The 23,986-nt window shown below is 51.7% G+C and overlaps 1 protein-coding gene across 4 annotated transcripts in view; it reads right to left on the bottom strand.

The window, feature by feature from the left end:
* Window positions 1-23,986, bottom strand: part of MROH1 (maestro heat like repeat family member 1) — a 76,161-nt gene that overhangs the window by 45,205 nt on the left and 6,970 nt on the right. For all 4 annotated transcript variants that reach the window (XR_004243338.1, XR_004243339.1, XM_032125521.1 and 1 more), the window contains exons 5-21: window positions 23,551-23,649; window positions 22,544-22,695; window positions 20,693-20,833; window positions 19,560-19,652; window positions 18,280-18,358; window positions 16,714-16,827; window positions 16,408-16,481; window positions 15,015-15,134; window positions 12,959-13,069; window positions 11,495-11,642; window positions 11,335-11,375; window positions 10,281-10,416; window positions 7,165-7,217; window positions 5,226-5,333; window positions 5,027-5,146; window positions 3,096-3,218; window positions 283-429 (exon numbers count right to left, since the gene is read on the bottom strand). Coding sequence is in view for 2 of the 4 variants with exons in the window: in XM_032125521.1 (XP_031981412.1) it covers window positions 283-429; window positions 3,096-3,218; window positions 5,027-5,146; window positions 5,226-5,333; window positions 7,165-7,217; window positions 10,281-10,416; window positions 11,335-11,375; window positions 11,495-11,642; window positions 12,959-13,069; window positions 15,015-15,134; window positions 16,408-16,481; window positions 16,714-16,827; window positions 18,280-18,358; window positions 19,560-19,652; window positions 20,693-20,833; window positions 22,544-22,695; window positions 23,551-23,649 (1,859 nt within the window). In the remaining 2 variants the exon portion in view is untranslated. The remainder of the gene's footprint in view (window positions 1-282; window positions 430-3,095; window positions 3,219-5,026; window positions 5,147-5,225; window positions 5,334-7,164; window positions 7,218-10,280; window positions 10,417-11,334; window positions 11,376-11,494; window positions 11,643-12,958; window positions 13,070-15,014; window positions 15,135-16,407; window positions 16,482-16,713; window positions 16,828-18,279; window positions 18,359-19,559; window positions 19,653-20,692; window positions 20,834-22,543; window positions 22,696-23,550; window positions 23,650-23,986) is intronic.

Below are 23,986 nucleotides of genomic sequence, written 5' to 3'. Positions count from 1 at the left end.
GGGCCAATCCCGGGAATCCCGGAGCCATCCCGGGCCAATGCTGGGCCAATCCCAGGAATCCCGGGAATCCCAGAGCCATCCCGGAGCCATCCCGGAGCCATCCCGGAGCAATCCCGGGCCAATCCTGGGCCAATCCCGGGAATCCCGGAGCAATCCCGGAGCAATCCCGGAGCCATGCCGGGCCAATCCCAGCAATCCCGGAGCAATCCCGGAGCCATGCCGGGCCAATCCCAGGAATCCCGGAGCCGTGCCGGAGCCGTGCCGGAGCCGTGCCGGGCTCACCTTGGTGTGGCCGAGCTGCAGGAGGTTTTCCAGGATCGGCGATTCCAGGCGGGATCGCAGCAGCTCCGGAGGCGCCGCCTCGGCCACGCGGCCGTAGCAGAGCACGAGGCCGCTCCGCAGCTTCTCCGGCTCCGCCTCGCTCCGATCCTGCGGAAAAACGGGATCCGGGAAGGCCGGGAAGGGAATCCCGAAGAATTTTCCAGGCGGGATTTGAGGGGGGGAAAAGCCCGGGAACGGTTGGGTGGGATTGGATGGTGCTGGGAATGCTGGGGATTTCGGGATGGGGGGTTCCAGGGAATTCCAGGGCTTTGAGAGCGGGGATTCCATGGATTGTCGGGAATTTTGAGGTGGGATTCCAGGCAATTCCAGGGGTTTCGTTGGGATTCCAGGGAATTCCAGGGGTTTAACCAGGATTCCACGGAATTCCAGGGGTTTCATTGGGATTCCAGGGAATTCCAGGGATTTAACCAGGATTCCACGGAATTCCAGGGGTTTAGTTGGGATTCCAGGGAATTCCAGGGGTTTTATTGGGATTCCAGGGAATTCCAGGGGTTTAGTTGGGATTCCAGGGAATTCCAGGGGTTTTATTGGGATTCCACAGAATTCCAGGGGTTTAGTTGGGATTCCAGGCAATTCCAGGGGTTTAGCTGGGATTCCAGGGGTTTAACTGGGATTCCAGGGAATTCCAGGGGTTTAGTTGGGATTCCACGGAATTCCAGAGGTTTCATTGGGATTCCAGGGAATTCCAGGGGTTTTATTGGGATTCCAGGCAATTCCATGGATTCAATTGGGATTCCATAGAATTCCAGTGGTTTAACTGGGATTCTATGGAATTCCAGGATTTCCCCAGGGATTCCACCGAATTCCAGGATTTCAGTCCGGGCCCCTTGGAATTCCAGGATTTTAGCTGGGAAGCCACAGAATTCCAGGATTTTTAAGCAGGATTCCATGGAATTCCCGGATTCTCAGGCGGGGTCCCTCGGAATTCCAGGATTTGAGGAGGATTCCAAGGAATTCCATGAGTTTGGAAGAATTCCACAGGATTCCAGGATTTTAGTCAGATTTCCACAGAATTCCAGGATTTTTTAACAGGATTCCACAGAATTCCAGGATTTTAGATTTCCACAGAATTCCAGGATTTTTTAACGGGATTCCACAGAATTCCAGGATTTTAGTCGGATTCCCACGGAATTCCAGGATTTCAACCAGGATTCCCACCAAAATTCCCAGATTTTCGGAGGATTCCGCATTCCCGCTCTCCCCGATCGCTCCCAGCTGGAATTGGGCCCTTCCAGGGATTCCAGGAATTCTGGGATGGGTTGGGATGGAAGGGATTTAAGGATGATCCCATTCCAAGCATTCCCGATATCCCAGGATGGCTCCAAGCCGGGAATTCCAGGGATGGAAAGGCCAAAACTCCCCGGGAATTCCATCCCAGCCCCTCCCGGGCAGGAATTCCTTCCCCAAATCCCACGGAATCTGCAGGTCCTCATCCCAAATTCCACAGGGATGGGAAATCCCCAAAAAAATCCCCAAAAATCCTCAAAATTCCCCAAATCCCAAATCCCGGCCCTGATCCCATCCCAAATCCACAGGGATGGGAAATCCCAAAAAAATCCCCAAAATTCCCCAAAATTCCAAAAAAATTCCCAAAAAAATCCCCCCAAAATCCCCAAAAATCCCAAATCCCAGCCCTGATCCCATCCCACACCCCCAGCAATGGGAAATCCCAAAAAAATCCCAAAAACCCCCAAAATTCCCCAAAAAATCAAAAAAAATCCCCAAAATTCCCCAAAAAAATCCCCAAAATCCCAAATCCCAGCCCTGATCCCATCCCAAATCCATAGGGATGAGAAATCCCAAAAAAATCCCCAAAAATCCCCAAAATTCCCCAAAAAAATCCCTAAAAATCCCAAAAATTCCCAAAAAATCCCCAAAAATACCGAAAATCCCAAATCCCAGCCCTGATCCCATCCCACACCCCCAGCGATGGGAAATCCCAAAAAAATCCCCAAAAATCCCCAAAATTCCCCAAAAAATCCCAAAAAATCCCAAAAATTCCCAAAAAATCCCCAAAAATACCGAAAATCCCAAATCCCAGCCCAGATCCCATCCCAAATCCACAGCGATGGGAAATCCCAAAAAAATCCCCAAAAATCCCCAAAATTCCCCAAAAAATCCCCAAAATTCCCCCAAAATCCCCAAAAATTCCCCAAAAAAATCCCCAAAATTCCCCAAAAATTCCCCCAAAATCCCAAATCCCGGCCCTGCTCCCATCCCAAATCCACAGCGATGGGAAATCCCAAAAAAATCCCCAAAAATCCCCAAAAACCCCCAAAAATTCCCCAAAAAAATCCCCAAAATCCCAAATCCCGGCCCTGCTCCCATCCCAAATCCACAGCGATGGGAAATCCTGGGAATGGGGATCCCAAATCCCGGCCCTGATCCCATCCCACAAATCCTGGGAATGGGGATCCCAAATCCCAGCCCTGATCCCATCCCACAAATCCTGGGAATGGGGATCCCAAATCCCAGCCCTGCTCCCATCCCACCCCCCCAGCGAGGGCGATTCCAGCCGGGAATGGCCGCTCCAGCCTGGAATTCCAGCCCGGGCAGCCCTTTCCAGGGGGATATTCCCGAAAATCCCAGCCCGAGGCCGCTCCCTCTGCTCCTGTCCCTGTTCCCGGCCAGCAGATCCCGCCCTGGATCCCTCCTGGATCCCTTCAATCCCACTTTTTTCTCCAGGATCAGGCCCCCCGGCCGCTCCCAGGAATTCCCCATTCCCATTCCCGGGAATCCCAAGGAATTCCCACCTTGAAGATGCTGAACAATCCCAGGGATTTCTTGAAGACGTCGGATTTCAGGAACTCCTCCAGCTTTTCCAGCGTCTCTTCCAGGTGATCCCGGGCGCAGATCCCGAAGCACGAAGCCAGGCCCTGCGGGAATTCCGGGAATAAAGCCCGGGAGGAGCCGCTCAGGAATTCCCAAAGTTTTCCCGGCCAGAATTGCCGGCTCCTGAGCGGCGCCGAGGGAATTCCAACGGTGCTGGGGCGTGGATGGACTCGATCCCGGCTGGAATTCCCGGCTGGAATTCCATGAATTCCAACCAGAGGCTGGAATTCCCAGGCTGGAATTCCATGAATTCCAACCTGCGGCCAAGGAAAACGGGAACTGGGAATGTTGGATGGGGTGGAAAAGCTGGAAAAAAGCTGGAAAAAAGCTGGAAAAAAGCTGGAAAAAAGCTGGAAAAGCTCAATCCCAACCTCAGCTCCAGGGCAGGGAATGAGCAGGAATGGGGGGGGGGGGAGGGGAAGCTCCAAAACCTCTGGAATTTTTTTCCCTGGGAAGGAGCCGGGATGGAATTCCCAGAAAAGCCGGAGCTGCCGCAGCCCTGGGAAGGTGCCGGGAACATCCCGGGATAGCGGGAATTCCGTGGGTGGAATTCCGGGATTTTAGTGGGGATTCCACGGAATTCCATGAATTTTGAAGGGATCCCCCCAGGGAATTCCAGGATTTTTAGTCGGGATTCCAGGGAATTCCAGGATTTTAGTGGAGATCCCATGGAATTCCAGGGTTATAGCTGGATTCCTTAGAATTCCAGGATTTTAGAAGGGGATCCACGGAATTCCAGAATTTTAGTTGGATCCCAAGGAATTCCAGGATTTTTATCAGAATTCCTTGGAATTCTAGGTAGTCGGGATTCCCAGGAATTCCATGAATTTCGAAGGGACCCCCGCAGGGAATTCCAGGATTTTCAGTCAGGATTCCTTGGAATTCCAGGATTTTAGAAGGCATTCCACGGAATTCCAGGATCCCCCAGAATTCCAGGATTTTAGCTGGATCCCAAGGAATTCCAGGGTTTTAGTCGGGATTCCCCGGAATTCCATGAATTTTGAAGGGACCCCCAGGGAATTCCAGGATTTTAGTTGGATTCCTTGGAATTCCAGGATTTTAGTCGGGATCCCATGGAATTCCAGGATTTTAGCAGGGATTCCACAGAAATCCAGGATTTCAGTCAGGATTCCCAGGAATTCCATGAATTTCGAAGGGATGCCCACGGAATTCCAGGATTTTTGTCAGGATTCCATGGAATTCCATGAATTCAGAAAGGATCCCCCCAGAATTCCAGGATTTTAATGGAAATTCCAGGAAATTCCAGGATTTTAGTGGACACCCCCTGGAATTCCATGAATTCCTTATCGATCCCCCAGAATTCCAGGATTTTAGTGGAGATTCCACGAAATCCCAGGATTTCAGTGGCGATCCCCCAGAATTCCATGAATTCATCATGGATCCCCCGGAATTCCAGGATTTTAATGGAAATTCCAGGAAATCCCAGGATTTCAGTGGCGATCCCCCCTGGAATTCCATGAATTCATCATGGATCCCCCGGAATTCCAGGATTTTAATGGAGATACCATGAAATTCCAGGATTTTAGTGGGAATACCGTGAAATTCCATGAATTCATTAAGGATCCCCCAGAATTCCAGGATTTTAGTGGAGATCCCCCGGAATCCCAGGATTTCAGTGGCCATCCCCCAGAATTCCACAAATTCCTTACGGATCCCCCAGAATTCCAGGATTTCCAGCACCGTTCCCTTCGGAAAACCCCGAGCCCCACCCCCATTCCCAGAGATTCCAAAACCCGCCCTGGGAGCGGCGGCTCCGCCCCTTTCCCAACAGGAACATTCCCAAAATTCCCTCTTCCCTGGATCCCGAGGATTTTCCGGCCTCATCCCTCACCTCCCGCTCGGCCTCTTCCCGGTACCGGGCGTTTTCCAGGAGTTCCTGGAGCTGCTTCCGGACCAGCTCCTTACTGGGACACGCCCCCAGCGCCGTTCCCATGGATCTGTAGAGGAAATTCTGGGAAAACACCGGGAATTCCAGCGGGAAAAACCTCGGGATGAGGCGGGCGAAGCTCCCGGATTTTCCCAATCGTCACCTTTTCCAGCTGGGAGCCGTCGGAGCCGCGGAGCTGCCGGAACATCTCCGACACCAAAGGGCAAATCCAGGATTTCTCCGGGATGGCCGCCAGGGATTCCCGGAGGAACTGGAATGTTGGGGATCCCATCCCGGATCCCTCTGGAATGTTGGGGATCCCATCCCGGATCCCTCTGGAATGTTGGGGATCCCATCCCAGATTCCCCTGGAATGTTGGGGATCCCATCCCAGATCCCTCTGGAATGTTGGGGATCCCATCCCGGATCCCTCTGGAATGTTGGGGATCCCATCCCAGATTCCCCTGGAATGTTGGGGATCCCATCCCAGATCCCTTTGGAATGTTGGGGATCCCATCCCGGATCCCTCTGGAATGTTGGGGATCCCATCCCAGATCCCTCTGGAATGTTGGGGATCCCATCCCGGATCCCTCTGGAATGTTGGGGATCCCATCCCAGATTCCCCTGGAATGCTGAGGAGCCTTTGGAATCTTGGTTCCCCATCCCAAATCCCTTTGGAATCCTGGTTTCCCATCCCAATTTCCCATGGAATCCCTTTGGAATGCCAGCTCCCGGTCCCAAATCCCAATGGAAGTCTAAGAAACCTTTGGAATTCTGGTTTTCCACCCCAAATCCCTCTGGAATGCTCGTTTCCCATCCCAATTTCCCCTGGAATACTGAGGAGCCTCTGGAATCCCGGTTTTCCATCCCAAATCCCTTTGGAATCCTCATTTTCCATCCCAGATTGCCCTGGAATGCTGAGGAGCCTTTGGAATTCTGGTTTCCCACCCCAAATCCCAATGGAATCCCGGTTTTCCATCCCAAATCCCCAGGAATGCCGCCGACCCTTCGGAATCCCAGTTTCCCATCCCAAATCCCTCTGGAATCCCGGTTTTCCATCCCAATTTCCCACGGAATGCTGCCGACCCTTTGGAATCCTGGTTTCTCCTATGGAATTCCAGATCCCTATGGAACGCCGGTTCCCCATCCCAAATCCCTCTGGAATGCTGAGGAGCCTCTGGAATCCTGGTTTCCCATCCCAAATCCCTTTGGAATCCCGGTTTCCCACCCATCCCAATTTCCCTTTGGAATCCTCGTTTCCCATCCCAATTTCCCACGGAATGCTGCCGACCCTTCGGAATCCCAGTTTTCCATCCCAAATCCCTTTGGAATCCCGCTTTCCCATCCCAAATCCCTTTGGAATCCTCGTTTTCCATCCCAATTTCCCATGGAATGCTGAGGAGCCTCTGGAATCCCGCTTTCCCATCCCAAATCCCTTTGGAATCCTCGTTTTCCATCCCAATTTCCCATGGAATGCTGCCGACCCTTTGGAATTCTGGTTTCTCCTATGGAATTCCAGATCCCTATGGAACGCCGGTTCCCCATCCCAAATCCCACTGGAATGCTGAGGAGCCTCTGGAATCCCGGTTCCCCATCCCAAATCCCTTTGGAATCCCGGTTTTTCATCCCAAATCCCTCTGGAATGCTCGTTTCCCATCCCAATTTCCCATGGAATGCTGAGGAGCCTCTGGAATCCCGGTTTCCCATCCCAAATCCCAGTGGAAGTCTAAGAAACCTTTGGAATTCTGGTTTTCCACCCCAAATCCCTTTGGAATGCCGGGGTTCCATCCCAGATTCCCCTGGAATGCTGAGGACCCTGTGGAATCCCAGTTTTTCATCCCAAATCCCTCTGGAATGCTCGTTTCCCATCCCAATTTCCCATGGAACGCTGCCGACCCTTTGGAATGCCGGCTCCCCATCCCAAATTCCCGGGAATGCCGCCCGGCCCCTTTTCCCCCGGCATCGGGACAGGCCCTGCCCGGCTCCCAGAGCTTCTCCCTCCCCAATTCCATGGGAAAAGCTCCCGGGATTTGGAGCTTCCCAGCCCTTTCCCAGAGCCAAAAATCCAGGGAAAAGCTTTCCCGGCGTTCCCGGGATGCGCACCTGGAGCAGCTTCTCTTCCCATTCCTGCTGGCACAGGGAATCCTCGGTGGTCCCTGGGGAAAATCCAAGCGGGATCCTGAGAATTCCGAGGGATCCGGGAATGCGGGAATGCGGGAATGGGGGGGGAGGGGCTGGGAGCATTCCCGAGGGAAAGGATTCGGGATGCGGGAAATGCTGGGAAAGCTGGAAAAGCGGGAATCCTGCTGGGATCCCAGCTGGGATCGGGATCCGGGATCTGGGATCTGGGATTGGAGGGGTGCGGGAATGAGCTGGGAAAGGGGAATTCCAAGGGAATTCCAGGAGAATTCCAGGAGAATTCCAGGGGCTCCGGCAGAGCTGGAGAGGGCCTTGGGATAAAGGCTGCAGGGGCGGGAGCCTGGGGGGTTTTAGGGAATTTTCAGGGGGGTTTTACGGAATTTTCAGGGGTTTTTTAGGGAATTTTCAGGGGGGTTTTACGGAATTTTCAGGGGTCCTTTTAGGGAATTTTGAGGGGTTTTTTTAGGGAATTTTGAGGGGTTTTTTAGGGAATTTTTAGGGGTCCTTTTAGGGAATTTTTAGGGGTCCTTTTAGGGAAGTTTGAGGGGTTTTTTTACGGAATTTTCAGGGTTTTTTTTAGGGAATTTTGAGGGGTTTTTAGGGAATTTTCAGAGGCTTGTTTAGGGAATTTTTAGGGGTCCCATTATGCCCTGATTCCCATGATTCCCACAATCCCATTATTCCCATGATCCCATCATTCCCACGATCCCATGATCCCATCATTCCCATCCCATCAATCCCATAATCCCAGTATCCCATCATTCCCATGATCCCATGGATCCTATGGATCCCATTATCCCATGGATCCCATAATCCCATGATCCATCCCATCGTTCCCATCCCATAATTCCCATGATCCCATTATCCCATCATTCCCATCCCATTATCCCATTATCCCATTATCCCATCATTCCCATCATTCCCATGATCACATCATCCCATTATTCCCATGATCCCATGGATCCCACAATCCCACAATCCCACAATCCCATCATTCCCATCCTCTGATCCCATCATCCCACAATCCCATGATCCCATCATTCCCATGGATCCCATGGATCCCATTATCCCATAATCCCATCATCCCCATCCTGTGGATCCCATGATCCCATTATCCCATCATTCCCATGATCCCACAGATCTCATGATCCCATTATCCCCTCATTCCCATGGATTCCACGGATCCCATTATCCCATGATCCCATCATTCCCATGATCCCATGGATCCCATTATCCCACTATCCCCTCATTCCCATCCCATGATCCCGTTATCCCATCATTCCCATGATCCCATGATCTCATGGTTCCCATGGATCCCACTGATCCCACAATCCCATGGATCCCATAATCCCATCATTCCCATCATTCCCATGATTCCCACAATCCCATGATCCCATAATTCCCATCATTCCCATGGATCCCATTATCCCATCATTCCCATGAATCCCACAGATCCCACAATCCCATAATCCCATCATTCCCATCCCTGATCCCATCATCCCATTATCCCATGATTCCCATTATCCCATTATCCCATCATGCCCATGGATCCCATGATCCCATCATTCCCATCCCATGGATCCCATGATCCCATGATCCCATCATTCCCATCCCACAATCCCATGATCCCATCATTCCCATCCCATGATCCCATCATTCCTATGATCCCATGGATCCTATGGATCCCATCATCCCATCATTCCCATGATCTCATTAACCCATCATTCCCATGGATCCCATGGATCCCACAATCCCATAATCCAATAATCCCATGATTCCCATGATCCCGTCATTCCCATGGATCCCACGATCCCATAGTCCCATGATCCCATCCTTCCCATCCCATAATCTCATGTTCCCATAATCCCATCATTCCCATCCCCTGATCCCACAATCCCATGATCCCATCATTCCTATCCCATGACCCCATGATCCCATCATTCCCATGATCCTATGGATCCCATCATTCCCATGGATCCCATGATCCCGTCATTCCCATGGATCCCACCAATCCCACGATCCCATTATCCCATCCTTCCCATCCCATGATCCCATGATCCCATGGATCCCATAATCTCACGATTCCCATGATCCCCTCATTCCCATGGATCCCATGATCCCATCATTCCCATGGATCCCACAGATCCCACAATCCCATAATCCCATCCTTCCCATCCCATGATCCCATGATCCCATCATTCCCCTGATCCTATGGATCCCATGATTCCCATGATCCCATTATCCCATGACCCCTTCATTCCCATCATTCCCATGGATCCCACAGATCCCAAAATCCCATGATCCCATCACTCCCATAATCCCATGGATCCCATCATCCCCTCATTCCCATGAATCCCACAGATCCCACAATCCCATTATCCCATCCTTCCCATCCCATCGATCCCACGGATCCCACGGATCCCACAATCCCATGATCCCATCATTCCCATCCCATTATCCCACAATCCCATGATCCCATCATTCCCATGATCCCATCCTTCCCATCCCATAATCCCACGATCCCATGATCCCATCATTCCCACAATCCCATGATGCCATCATTCCCATGGATCCCATTATCCCACAATCCCACAATCCCACGATCCCACCATTCCCATTATCCCACAATCCCACAATCCCACAATCCCACCATTCCCATTATCCCACAATCCCACAATCCCACAATCCCACCATCCCACCATCCCACCATTCCCATTATCCCACAATCCCACAATCCCACAATCCCACAATCCCACCATCCCACCATTCCCATTATCCCACAATCCCACAATCCCACCATCCCACCATCCCACCATTCCCATTATCCCATAATCCCACAATCCCACCCCAACCTCCCCCTCCCAACCCCCCAAAACCCACCCCAAACCACTCCCAAAACTCCCCCACCCCATTCCCAACCCCCGGAAAACCGGGAATCAGCAGCACCCGGAAAATCCCATCCCAAACCCAGCGGGAAAATCCCATTTTCGGGACCTTCCCAATCCCAAAAAAACCCCCCCCTTGACCATCCCGGAAGGGGAAATCCGGGAATTCCGATTGGATCCGGAGCCTTTTCCCACCTTCCAGGTGCTCCAGCAGCAGCGGGATTTCCTTATTCCAGAGGTTTTCCAGGTCGGGATGGAGCCGGAGCGCCTGGAGCAGGCGCAGGGCGGCGGCGCCCCGGCCGTTCCCGAGGAAAGGCTGCGAGGAGACCACCTGGAAAAGCGGGAAAAGCGGGAATGAGAGCGGGAATGAGAGCTGGGAACGGCACGGAAGGGAATTCCAGAGGAAAAAGTGGGAATGGGACGCTGGGAATGAGGGAATTTGGGGGGGGAAGGGTTAAAAACTGGGAAAAGTGGGAATGAAACTGGGAATGAGAGCTGGGAAAGGCACGGGATGGGAATTCCGGGGGAAAAAGTGGGAATGGGACGCTGGGAATGAGGGAATTTGGGGGGGGAAGGGTTAAAAACTGGGAAAAATGGGAATGAAACTGGGAATGAGAGCTGGGAAAGGCATGAAAGGGAATTCCGGTGGGAAAAGTGGGAATGGGATGCTGGGAATGAGGGAATTTGGGGGGGAAGGGTTAAAAACTGGGAAAAATGGGAATGAAACTGGGAATGAGAGCTGGGAATGGCACAGGATGGGAATTCCTGGGGAAAAAGTGGGAATGGGACGCTGGGAATGAGGGAATTTGGGGGGGAAGGGGTTAAAAACTGGGAAAAATGGGAACCATCCCGAAATCAGGGAACGATCCCGAAATCAGGGAATCATCCTGAAATCAGGGAATGCCAAAAAAAGAGAACCCTGAAATCAGGGAACGATCCCAAATCAGGGAATGCTGAAATCAGGGAATGACCCCGAAATCAGGGAACGATCCTGAAATCATGGAATGATCCCAAAATCAGGGAATGACCCCGAAACCAGGGAACGATCCCGAAATCAGGGAATGCCGGAACGGTCAGGGCGGGACGGGAGCCTCGGGATGATCCCGGGATTCTCCTCCCAGGACCGAGGCCGCTCCGGATTCTCCGGCACCGATTCCGGGATGGGGGGGGGCGGGGATTTGTTCATTCCCATTTTTTTTGGGCCCCGAATTCCAGGGGAATTCCCGGGAATTCCGGGTGCCGAACTCACCAGGAGCCGCGTGGTCAGAGCCTGGGGAGAAGGGAGATGGGCTGGGAAGAGAAGGAAGGAAAAAAAAAACCGGGAAAAAAAATCAATTCCTGCGGAATTCCCGACCCCTCCCCCCTCATCCCTCATCCCGAATTTTTTCCCGAGGTTTTCCGGGATGTACCGTGGCGCTCGGAGCGCGGCGGGGCCGCGTTTTCCGGCTGCTCTTCCCGGTTTTTCAGGGCCAGGAAGGTCAGGCTCCGGCAGAGCGGGGTCAGGGCGGCTCCGAACTGGGCCGGGATCAGGAATTGCAGCAGGAAGGGCCACAGGACCTGCGGGAAAATCGGGAAAAGGGCTGGGAAAAGGGCTGGGAAAAGGGCTGGGAAAAGGGCTGGGAAAAGCGGGAAAAGGGCTGGGAAAAGTGGGAAAAGGGCTGGGAAAAGGCTGGGAAAAGCAGAAAAAGGGCTGGGAAAAGCGGGAAAAGGGCTGGGAAAAGGCTGGGAAAAGGGCTGGGAAAGAGATGGGAAAAGCGGGAAAAGGGCTGGGAAAGGGCTGGGAAAAGGGTGGGAAAAGGGCTGGGAAAAGTGGGAAAAGGGCTGGGAAAAAGCTGGGAAAAGCTGGGAAAAGGGCTGGGAAAAGGGTGGGAAAAGGGCCGGGAAAAGTGGGAAAAGGGGGAAAAGGGCTGGGAAAAAGCTGGGAAAAGCTGGGAAAAGGGCTGGGAAAGGGGTGGGAAAAGGGCTGGGAAAAGGGTGGGAAAAGCAGGAAAAGGGCTGGGAAAAGCGGGAAAAGGGCTGGGAAAAAGGTGGGAAAAGGGGGAAAAGGGCTGGGAAAAGCGGGAAAAGTGGGAAAAGGGCAGGAAAGGGCTGGGAAAAGCAGGAAAAGGGCTGGGAAAGGGCTGGGAAAGGGCTGGAAAAGGGCTGGGAAAAGTGGGAAAAGGGCTGGGAAAAGCGGGAATGAAGTGGGATCGGAGGGGGTTTGAATTCCCAACCCATTCCCAGCCCATTCCAAACCCATTCCCAGCCCATTCCATTGGGATGAGAGGGAAAATCCGGGATAAGGAGGGGTGGGAATTCCGGGATGGGCGGGAAAATCCCGGATAAGGGGTGGGATGAGTGGGAAAATCCGGGATAAAGGGGGTGGGAATTCCGGGATGAGCGGGAAAATCCGGGATAAGGGGGGGTGGAAATTCCGGGATGAGCGGGAAAATTTGGGATAAGGGGGGTGGGAATGTGGGAATGTGGGAATTCCCTCCTGGAGGGGCCGATGCGGCCTCGGAATCCTGGGAATGGGCTGGGAACGGAGGGGATTTTGGGATGATCCCATTCCCGAGGGACCCCTCCCGCTATTCCCAGGATGTTCCAGGGCTGGGACGATCCCGAATTCTTTGGGAATTCCCTCCCTGGAGAAAGGCTCTGGAATTCTCCCCGAATTCTCCCGGAATTCTCCTGGAATTCCCATCAAGAATCCCAATCCCGACCCCGACTCCTGCGAGGATCGGGAGCGATCCCGACCCATCCCGACGACGGGAACGGGGAATATCCTGGGATTCCCAAGGGGGGCTCGGCTGGGGGGTTGGTTTGGGGTTTTTTTTTGGGAATTCCCGGGTGGGAATTCCCGGGATAAAAGGGGAATTCCCGGGAAAACGCACGTGGCTCATCCTGTCCACGGTGGTGCTGAGCAGCAGCAGGGTGCTGACGCTGATGCTCCGGATGCTGTCGCTCGTGGGATCCTCGGGATCCGCCTCTGGAATTCCGGGGGGCTGGGAGAGAAAGGGAGAAGATTCCCCAAAAAAAATTCCGCGCCTCGGGATCGTTGGAGAGGGATCCCGGATTGGATGGGATGAGGGTGAGGGGGGGGTGGGGGGAAAGGAGAGGGGGAAAAGGGGGGAAAGGGGAGGGAAAAGGGGAAAAGGGGGGGAAAAGGAGGGAAAAGGGGGGAAAAGGGGAAAAGGGGAGGGAAAAAGGGGAAAAGGAGGGGAAAAAGGGGGAAAAGGAGGGGAAAGGGGATAAAGGAGTGGGAAAAGGGGGGAAAAGAGGGGAAAAAGGGGAAAATGAGGAAAAGGAGGAGAAAAGGGGGAAAAGGAATGGGAAAAGGAGGGAAAGAGGGGAAAGGGGGGAAAAGGGGGGAAAGGAGGAAGAAGGAGAAGAGAAAGGGGGAAAAAGGAGGGAAAAGAAGGAAAAGGAGAGGGAAAAAGGGGGGAAGGAGGAAAAAGGGGGGAAAAGGAGGGAAAAGGAGAAGAAAAAGGAGAAAAAAGGGGGAAAAAGAGGGAAAAGGAGGGAAAAGGGGGGAAAAAGAGGGAAAAGGAGAGGGAAAAAGGGGGGAAAGGGAGGCAAAAGGAGGGAAAAGGAGGGAAAGGAGGGAAAAGGTGGAAAAGAGGGAAAAGGAGAGGGAAAAAGGGGGGAAAGGGAGGCAAAAGGAGGGAAAAGGAGGGAAAGGAGGGAAAAGGTGGAAAAGAGGGAAAACGGGAAAAAAGAGGAAAAAGGAGGAAAAAGGAGGGAAAAGGAGGGAAAATGGGGGAAAGGAGGCAAAATGAAGGAAAAGGAGAAGAAAAAGGAGGAAAAAGGAGAGAAAAGGAGGGAAAATGGGGGGAAAGGAGAAGAAAAAGGAGGAAAAAGGAGAGGGAATTGGGGAGAAAAGGAGGAAAAGGAGGGAAAAGGAGGAAAAGGAGGAAAAAGGAGGAAAAAGGAGAGGGAATTGGGGAGAAAAGGAGGAAAAGGAGGAAAAGGAGGAAAAGGAGGAAAAAGGAGGAAAAAGGAGAGGGAATTGGGGAGAAAAGGAGGAAAAGGAGGGAAAAGGAGGGAAAAGGACGGAGAAAAGGCGGAAAAGGAGGGGGAATTGGGGAGAAAAGGAGGAAAAAGAGGGAAAAGGACAGGGAAAAGGAGGGAAAAGGAGGGAAAAGGTCGGAAAAGGAGGAAAAGGAGGGAAACAGAGGGAAAAGGAGGGAAAGGGAGAAGAAAAAGGAGGAAAAAGGAGGAAAACGGAGGGAAAGGAGGAAAAGGAGGGAAAAGGAGGGAAAAGGAGGGAAAAGGAGAAAAAGGAGGAAAAGGAGGGGGAAAAGGAGGAAAAGGAGAAGAAAAAGGAGGAAAAAGGAGGGAAAAGGAGGGAAAAGGAGGGAAAAGGAGGGAAAAGGAGGGAAAAGGAGGGAAAAGGAGGGAAAAGGAGGAAAAAGGAGGGAAAAGGAGGGAAAAGGAGGAAAAAGGAGGGAAAAGGAGGGAAAAGGAGAAGAAAAAAGAGGAAAAAGGAGGAAAAAGAAGGGAAAAGGAGAAAAAGGAGGAAAAGGAGGGGGAAAAGGAGGAAAAGGAGAAGAAAAAGGAGGAAAAAGGAGGGAAAAGAAGGGAAAAGGAGAAAAAGGAGGAAAAGGAGGGGGAAAAGGAGGAAAAGGAGAAGAAAAAAGGAGGAAAAAGGAGGGAAAAGGAGGGAAAAGGAGGGAAAAGGAGGGAAAAGGAGGGAAAAGGAGGGAAAAGGAGGGAAAAGGAGGGAAAAGGAGGGGAATTGGGGAGAAAAGGAGGAAAAGGAGGAAAAGGACGGGGAAAAGGAGGAAAAGGAGGGAAAAGGACGGGGAAAAGGAGGAAAAGGAGGAAAAAGGAGGAAAAGGAGGAAAAGGAGGAAAAGGAGGAAAAGGAGGGGAATTGGGGAGAAAAGGATGAAAAGGAGGAAAAGGACGGGGAAAAGGAGGAAAAGGAGGGGAACTGGGGAATCCTCACCGCGGCCGGCGGCAGCGCGCACTGGCGCACCAGGAATTCCAGGAGCGCTTCCGCCCCCGGCTGCTCCAGGTACCCGCGGGGAGCCATGGAACTGAGGAGCTGCAGCAGAGCCCGCTTCACCTGCCGGGAAAAGCGGGAATGAGGGGCGGGAAACCGGGAATGAGGGGCGGGAATAACGGGAATGAGGGGCGGGAATAACGGGAATGAGGGGTGGGAATAATGGGAATGAGAGCTGGGAAAAACGGGAATTAGAGTGGGAAAAATGGGAATGAGGGGTGGGAATAATGGGAATGAGGGGTGGGAATAATGGGAATGAGGGGTGGGAATAACGGGAATGAGGGGTGGGAAAAATGGGAATGAGGGGCAGGAATAATGGGAATGAGGGGTGGGAAAAGTGGGAATGAGAGGTGGGAAAAATGGGAATGAGGGGTGGGAATAATGGGAATGAGAGGTGGGAAAAACTGGGAATGAGGGGTGGGAAAAATGGGAATGAGGGGTGGGAATAACGGGAATGAGGGGTGGGAAAACTGGGAATGAGGGGTGGGAAAAATGGGAATGAGGGGTGGGAATAATGGGAATGAGGGGTGGGAATAACGGGAATGAGAGGTGGGAAAAATGGGAATGATGGTTGGGAAAAATGGGAATGAGGGGTGGGAATAACGGGAATGAGGGGTGGGAAAAATGGGAATGAGTGGTGGGAAAAATGGGAATGAGGGGTGGGAATAATGGGAATGATGGTTGGGAAAAATGGGAATGAGTGGTGGGAAAACCGGGAATGAGTGGTGGGAAAACTGGGAATGAGAGCTGGGAAAACTGGGAATGGGAGCTGGGAATAATGGGAATGAGGGGTGGGAAAAATGGGAATGCTGGGGATAAATGGGAATGCCGGGAACAGCAGGAATTCTGGGAAAAAAACCGGGAGAAATGGGGAGGAAATGGGGAGAAACCAAGGGAAAAAATGGGAAAAATGGGAAAAAAGTGGGGAAAAAAAAGGGAAAAAAGGGGGGAAAACAGGGAAAAAATGGGGAAAACTGGGAAAAAAGGGGTGAAAACGGAACAAAAGGGGAAAAAACGGGAAAAAAGTGGGGAAAAAGGGGGAAAAAGGGGTGAAAATGGGAAAAAAAAGTGGGAAAAAATGGGAAAAAAGTGGGAGAAAACTGGGAAATAAGGGGGAAAAAAGGGGGAAAAAAGTGGGAAAAAAGGGGGAAAACCGGGAAAAACTGGGCAAGAAATCCAGGAAAAGCCAGGAAAAGCCGGGCAAAGGGAGCCGTGCCGCGCTGCCGGGAGCGTCAATCCCGGGAATTCCGCCGCGTTCGGAATCTTTGGGAATCGCGGGGCCCCTCGGAACCCATCCCGAATTCCCAGGAATTCCCTCTGGCAAACCCCGGGATACCTTATTGCTGCCATCCTGCAGCGGGAACTTCAGCGAAGAGACGATGAAGGATTTCTTGGGCTCCAGCTGGGAAGCTGGGAAGGAAACAAATCCCGGGAATTCCGGGCTCCGGATCCCGAAAAACTCCAGCGCGGCGCCATTCCCGCCGGGAATTCCCCCCCCCCCCCCCATCCCAACCCAGCGAGGGTCGGCTCGGCCGATCCCGATCCCATTCCCGGTATTCGCGGGAGGGTTGGGATTGGGAACGGCGGCGGAATTGCCGGAATCGCCGGAATTGCGGGAATTGCGGGAATTTTGGGCACTCACGGGCGCTGTTGATGATCTGGCGCAGGATGAGCAGCGAGGCCACGCGGACGCGCTCGGAGCCGCTCTCGGATTTGGGGAGCAGGAAAAGCAGGAGGCGATCCGGGAAGGAGCAGCCTGGGAAGGGAGGAAATCCGGGGGATTTAAGGGGGGGAAATCTCGTGGAATTGTCGGCCCCAAGTTCAGGCCAAAAAGGGTGGGAATTCCAGGTGGGAATGGGGATTCCCGGAATTCCAGGTAAATGCGGCTGCAGGATTGCCGAGGGTTGTGGGGGTTCTGGGATTGGGGAGTTTGGGGTTCTGGGATTGAGGAGTTTGGGATTAAAATCAGGGAATTTGGGGTTCTGGGATTGGGGAGTTTGGGATTGAAATCTGGGAATTTGGGATTCTGGGAATGGGGAATTTGGGAATTAAATCAGGGAATTTGGGATTCTGGGATTGGGGAGTTTGGGATTGAAATCTGGGAATTTGGGATTCTGGGAATGGGGAATTTGGGATTGAAATCGGGGAATTTGGGATTCTGGGATTGGGGAGTTTGGGATTGAAATCTGGGAATTTGGGGTTCTGGGAATGGGGAGTTTGGGATTCCGGGATTGGAGAATTTGGGATTCCGGGAATGAGGAATTTGGGATTCTGGGATTGCAGAATTTGGGATTCTGGGATTGGGGAATTTGGGGTTCTGGGAATGGGAAATTTGGGATTCTGGGGATGAGGAATTTAGGATTTCGGGATTGGGGAGCTTGGGATTCCGGGATTGAGAAATTTGGGAATTAAATCAGGGAATTTGGAATTCTGGGATTGGGGAATTTGGGATTGAAATCGGGGAATTTGGGGTTCTGGGAATGGGGAATTTGGGATTCTGGGAATGGGGAGTTTGGGGTTCTGGGATTGGGGAATTTGGGATTGAAATTGGGGAATTTGGGGTTCTGGGAATGGGGAATTTGGGATTCTGGGATTGGGGAGTTTGGGATTTTGGGAATGGGGAGTTTGGGAATTAAATCAGGGAATTTGGGATTTTGGGAATGGGCAGTTTGGGAATTAAATCAGGGAATTTGGGATTCTGGGATTGGGGAGTTTGGGAATTAAATCAGGGAATTTGGGATTCTGGGATTGGGGAATTTGGGGATTGCAGGTGGGAATTGCAGGGGGAGGATTCCCGAAATTCCAGGTAAACGCGGCTGCGGGATTGCCGAGGGTTGTGGAGGTTCTGGGAATGGGGAGTTTGGGATTGAAATCTGGGAATTTGGGATTCTGGGGTTGGGGAGTTTGGGGTTCTGGGATTGGTGAATTTGGGATTCCAGGAATGGGAATTTGGGATTCTGGGCACGAGGTGTTCGGGATTCTGGGATTGGGGAGTTTGGGATTGAAATCCGGGAATTTGGGATTCCGGGAATGGGAAGTTTGGGATTCTGGGAATGGGGAGTTTGGGATTTCGGGATTGGAATCCAAACCCAGCCGGGAACGGCAATTCCGGCCTGTTCCGGGGCCTTTTCCGGCTCCGGAATTCCCGGGGGGCTCCTCCAGCTCCGGAGGCTCTGGAAAAATCCCTGGAATTCCGGGAATGGCTCACCCAGGACGGAGAAGCAGCGCAGCAGCTCCGTGTGGTTCTTGGCGCTCGTGGGAACGTTGGGATCGGCCGGAGCGCAGATCTGCGGGAAAACGGGGGAAAACCTGGGAAAAGTCCGGGAAAAAGTCCGGGAAAGAGTGCTGGAAAAATCCTGGAAACATCCGGGAAAATAGCAGGAAAATCCCAGGAAAATCTGGGAAAAATCCCAGAAAAATCAGAGAAAAATCCGGGGAAAATCTGGGAAAAATGTGGGGAAAATCCCAGGAAAAATCCCAGGAAAATGCCAGGAAAATCCCGGAAAATCCGGGAAACATCTGGGAAAAACCTGGGAAAAATTCCAGAAAAGATCCCGGGAATTTCCTGGAAAAATCATGGAAAAATCCCAGGAAAGTCGCAGAAAAAGTCCCAGAAAAATCTGGGGAAAATCCTGGAAAAAATCCCGGAAAAATCCGGGGAAAATCCGGGGAAAAATCCCAGAAAATTCCAGGAAAAATCCTGGAAAAATCTCAGAAAATCCCAGAAAAATCCAGAAAAATCCCAGAAAATCACGGGAAAACCCTGAAAAAATCCCAGAAAAGCCCAGAAAAACCCCAGGAAAGTCCCGGGAAAAATCCCAGAAAAATTCTGGAAAAACCCCAGAAAAATCAGGTGAAAAAATCCCAGAAAAATCCTGGGAAAAAATCCCAGAAAAATCTTGGAAAAATGCCAGAAAAATCTGGGGAAAATCCCGGGAAAATCCAGGAAAAAAATCCAGAAAAATCCCGGAAAAAGTCCTGGAAAAAATCCCAGAGAAATCCCAAAAAAATCTGGGGAAAATCCCAGAAAAAAAACAGAAAAATCCTGGAAAAATCCTGGGAAAATCTTGGAAAAATCCCAGAGAAATCTGGGGAAAATCCCAGGAAAATCCAGGAAAAAACCCCATAAAAATCCTGGAAAAAATCCCAGAAAAATCCCCGAAAAATCCCAGAAAAAAATCGCAAAAAAATCCTGGAAAAATCCAGGAAAAACTCCTGGAAAAATCCCAGAAAAATCCAAGAAAAATCCTGGAAAAAATCCCAGAAAAAAACCAGAAAAATCCCAGAAAATCACAGAAAAATCTCAAAAAAAAATCCCAGAAAAATCCGGGGAAAAATCCTAGAAAACTCCAGGAAAAATCCTGGAAAAATCCCGGAAAAATCCCAGAAAATTCCCGGAAAATCCCAGAAAAATCCTGGAAAAATTCCCAGCCAGGGCTGCCAAAGGGGAGGATTCCAAAGGGGAAATTCCCGGCGGGAATTCCCGACCTGCAGGAGCAGCGTTCCCAGGAGCGGCTCCAGCTGCGCTTCCAAGCTCCGGCTGCCGATGGCCACTGAGGATTCCAGGATCTGGCAAAGGCTCTGCGGGAAGGAGCCGGAAATCCGGGAAAAATCCCGGGAAAAATCCCAGGAAAAATCCCAGAAAAATCCGGGAAAAATCCAGGAAAAATCCCAGAAAAAATCCGGGAAATCCCGGGAAACGCGGCGGGATCGGGAGATTCCTCGATCCCAGGGGATATTCCCGGCAATCCTGCGCCAGCCCCACATTCCAGGGATCTCCGGGAATGTTTCCCGGTACCTCGGAGCTGCCGGAATTCCCGCTGGGATGGGGAATTTCCCAGCTTTGATCCCAATCCCAATCCCAATCCCGACCCTGACCCCAATCCCAATCCCAACTGCAATCCCAATCAATCCCAATCAATCCCAATCCTGATCGATCCTGATCCTGATCCCAATCGAGCCTGATCCCAGTCCTGATCCCAGTCCCAATCCTGATCCCGATCAATCCCAATCCCGAACACGACCCCGATCCCGATCCCAATCCCAATCCCAATCAATCCTATCCTGATCCCGATCCCAATCCCAATCCCAATCACGACCCCAATCCCAATCCGTATCCCGATCCCATTCCTGATGCCGATCAATCCCAATCCCAATCCCAATCCCAATCCCAATCCCAATCCCAATCAATCCCAATCCCGATCACGACCCCGATCCCAATCCCAATCCCAACCAATCCTGATCCCGATCAATCCCAATCCTGATCAATCCCAATTCCGATCCCAATTCCAATCCTGATCAATCCCAATCCCGATCAATCCCAATCCCTATCCCGATCCCAATCCCAATCACGACCCCAATCCCAATCCCAATCCCGATCGATCTTCTCCCGGGAATCCTCGGCTTCAGCTCCCTCCCAAAGCCACAAATCCCGGAATTCCCGCTTTTTCCAGGGCGGATATTCCCAAAATTCCCACCCTGCGGCCGCTCCCTCCTTTCCCACCCCTCCTTTCCCGGGAGCAGATCCCGCCCTGGATCTCCCTGGATCCTTTTGATCCCGGTTTTGTCCCTTCCCAGAAGATTCCCAGAACATTCCGGAGGCCGGGAAGGAATTCCCGGACCTTGGAGATGGGAAAAGGCTCCGGGTGTTTCTTGTAGAGGCCGAGGATTCCGGGCAGGAGCTTGGGGAGTTGCTCTTCCAGCTTTTCCTCGGGAAGCAGGGAGCTCATGGGGCCCAGGGCCGCCACCACGGCCAGGCGCACCTGGAAAGCCGGGAAGAGCGGCGGGAAAATCCCGGAAAATCCCGCACTTCCGGCGGGAAACTCCGGAAAATTCCAATCCCGGCCCCAAATGATCCCGAGGGATCCCGATGCTGATCCTGATTCTGATCCCAATCCCCATCCCGATCCCGATCCCAAATGATCCCGATCCCAATCCTGATCAATCCTGATTCTGATCCCAATCCCGATCCTGATCCCAATCCCCATCCCAATCCCGATCAATCCTGATCCCAATCCCAATCCCAATCCCAATCAATTCCAATCCCCACCCTGATCCCGATCCCAATTCCCAATCCCCATCTGGCTCCCAAATGATCCCGATCCCGATCCCAATCAATCCTGATTCTGATCCCAATCCCGATCCTGATCCCAAGCCCCATCCCAATCCCGATCAATCCTGATCCCAATCCTGATCCCGATCAATCCCAATCCCCATCCCGATCCCGATCCCAATTCCCAATCCCCATCCCGATCCCAAATGATCCTGATCCCAATCCTGATCAATGCTGATCCCAATCCCGATCCTGATCCCAATTCCCATCCCAATCCCAATCCCAATCCTGATCCCGATCAATCCTGATCCCAATCCCAATCCCAATCAATCCCCATCCCAATCCCAAACGATCCCAATCCCAATCAATCCTGATTCTGACCCCAAGTGATCCTGATCCCAATCCCCATCCCAATCCCGATCCCAGTGCCAATCGATCCCAATCCCAATCCTGATCAATCCTGATTCTGATCCCAATCGATTCTGATCCCAATCCCAATCCCCATCCCGATCCCAATCCCGATCTCAATCGGTCTCAATCCCAATCCTGATCAATGCTGATTCTGATCCCAATCCCCATCCCAATTCCATTCCCGGCCCCAAATGATCCCGATGGATCCCGATCCCGATCCCAATCCCCATCCCAATCCCAATCCCGATCCCAATCCTGATCAATCCCGATTCTGATCCCCATCCCAATCCCGATCCATCCCGATCACGATCCCCATTGATCCCAATCCCAATCCTGACCAATCCCAATCCCAACCAATCCCAATTCCAATCCCAATCCTGACCAATCCCAATCGATCCCAATCCTGATCCCGATTGATCCCAATCCCAATCCCGATCCCAATCGAATCCCAATCCCGATCCCAACCCCGATCCTGATTGTTCCCAATCCTGATCCCAATCCCAACCCCGATCCTAATCGATCCCAATCCCAATCCCGGTGCCGATCCCGATCCCAATCCCGGTGCCCATCCCGATCCCAATCCCAATCCCACTCCCAATCCCAACTCCAATCTGGACCAATACCAATCCCAATCCCGATCCCGATCCCGATCCCAATCCCAATTCCACTCCCAATCCCAACTCCAATCTGGACCAATCCCAATCCCAATCCCGATCCCGATCCCAATCCCGACTCCAATCCCGATCCCGATCGATCCCAATCCCAACCAATCCCAATCCCGATCCCGATCCTGATTGATCCCAATCCCAACCAATCCCAATCCCGATCCCGATCCTGATTGATCCCAATCCCAATTCTGATGACGATCCCGATCCCAATTCTGACACCAATCCCAATCGCAACCAATCCCAACTCCAATTCCAATCCTGATCGATCCCGATCCCGATCGATCCCGATCCCAATCCCGATTGATCCCGATGGATCCCGATCCCGATCGCGGCATTCCCACCTTGGCCTCGCGGTGCTGCAGCCAGGCCGAGAACAGGAGCTCGAAGGCGGCGCCGATTTCCTGGGAAAAGGCGTCCCTGCGGATCGTGGGATCCGGGGCCTGGTCCAGGTTGGCCAAATATTCCTGGATGCTCTCGCTGAAGCGCTGCAGAGCTGGAAAAACCGGGAATGCCGGGAAAGCTGGGAATCCTTGGGGAATTTGGGGGAATTTGGGGGAATTTTTGGGGAAGTTTTGGGGATTTTTGGGAAATTTTGGCAATTTTAGGGGAATTTTGGGCAATTCTTAGGAATTTTTGGAAACTTTTTGGGAGCTTCAGGAAGGGTAGGGAATTTTTGGGAATTTTGGGGGAACTTTTAGGAATTTTTAGGGGAATCTGGGGAATCTTTAGGAATTTTGGGCAATTTTTAGGAATTTTTGGAAGCGTTTTGGAAGCTTCAGGAAGGGTTGGGATTTTTTGGGAATTTTTGGGATTTCTTGGGAATTTTTGGGGGATTTTTGGGATTTTTCGGGGATTTTTTGGGAATTTTGGGCAATTTTAGGGGAATTTTGGGCAATTCTTAGGAATTTTTGGAAGCTTTTTGGGAGCTTCGGGAAGGGTTGGGATTTTTTGGAAATTTCTGGGAATTTTTAGGAATTCTGGGGAATCTTTAGGAATTTTTAGGAATTTTAGGCAAATTTTAGGAATTTTTGGAAGCTTTTTGGAAGCTTCAGGAAGGGTTGGGATTTTTTGGGAATTTCTGGGAATTTTTAGGAATTTTTGGGAATTTTTGGGAATTTTTGGGAATTTTAAGCAATTTTTAGGAATTTCTGGAAGCTTTTTGGAAGCTTCAGGAAGGGTTGGGATTTTTTGGGAATTTCTGGGAATTTTTAGGAATTTTTAGGAATTTTTGGGAATTTTAAGCAATTTTTTGGAATTTTTGGAAGGTTTTTGGAAGCTTCAGGAAGGGTTGGGATTTTTGGGGAATTTTGGGGGAATTTCTGGGAACGTTGAGGAATTCTTTGGGTACCGTAGCAGCAGCCGCATTTGGCGGGATCGGCCCGGGCCATTCCCAGCATGGGCAGCAGCGTTCCCAGGATGGAATTCAGGAACGGAACCATCCCGAAAACTGGGAAAAGGGAAAAAAAAACAACGGGAAAGGTTTTATTCCCAACCAAAGGCGGCCGGGAATGGGAAACACCCAGGAAATTCCGGGATTTGGCTCCGTCTCCAGAGGAATTCCCGGAGACGCCTCGGGAAAGGGGCAGCTGGGAATTCCGGCTCGGGAAAAAAATCCCGGATTGGGAAAATTCCGGCTCGGGAAAATTCCAGCTCAGGAAAATTCCAGTTCTGGAAAATTCCAGTTCTGGAAAATTCCGGCTCGGGAAAATTCCGGTTCTGGAAAATTCCGGTTCCGGAAAATTCCAGTTTGGGAAAATTCCGGCTCGGGAAAATTCCGGTTCTGG

This window comes from Corvus moneduloides, chromosome 1 (assembly GCF_009650955.1).
Source record: "Corvus moneduloides isolate bCorMon1 chromosome 1, bCorMon1.pri, whole genome shotgun sequence".
Taxonomy (NCBI): domain Eukaryota; kingdom Metazoa; phylum Chordata; class Aves; order Passeriformes; family Corvidae; genus Corvus; species Corvus moneduloides.
Note: the sequence above shows the minus strand (reverse complement) of the source record. Positions and strands in the feature narration are given on the sequence as shown.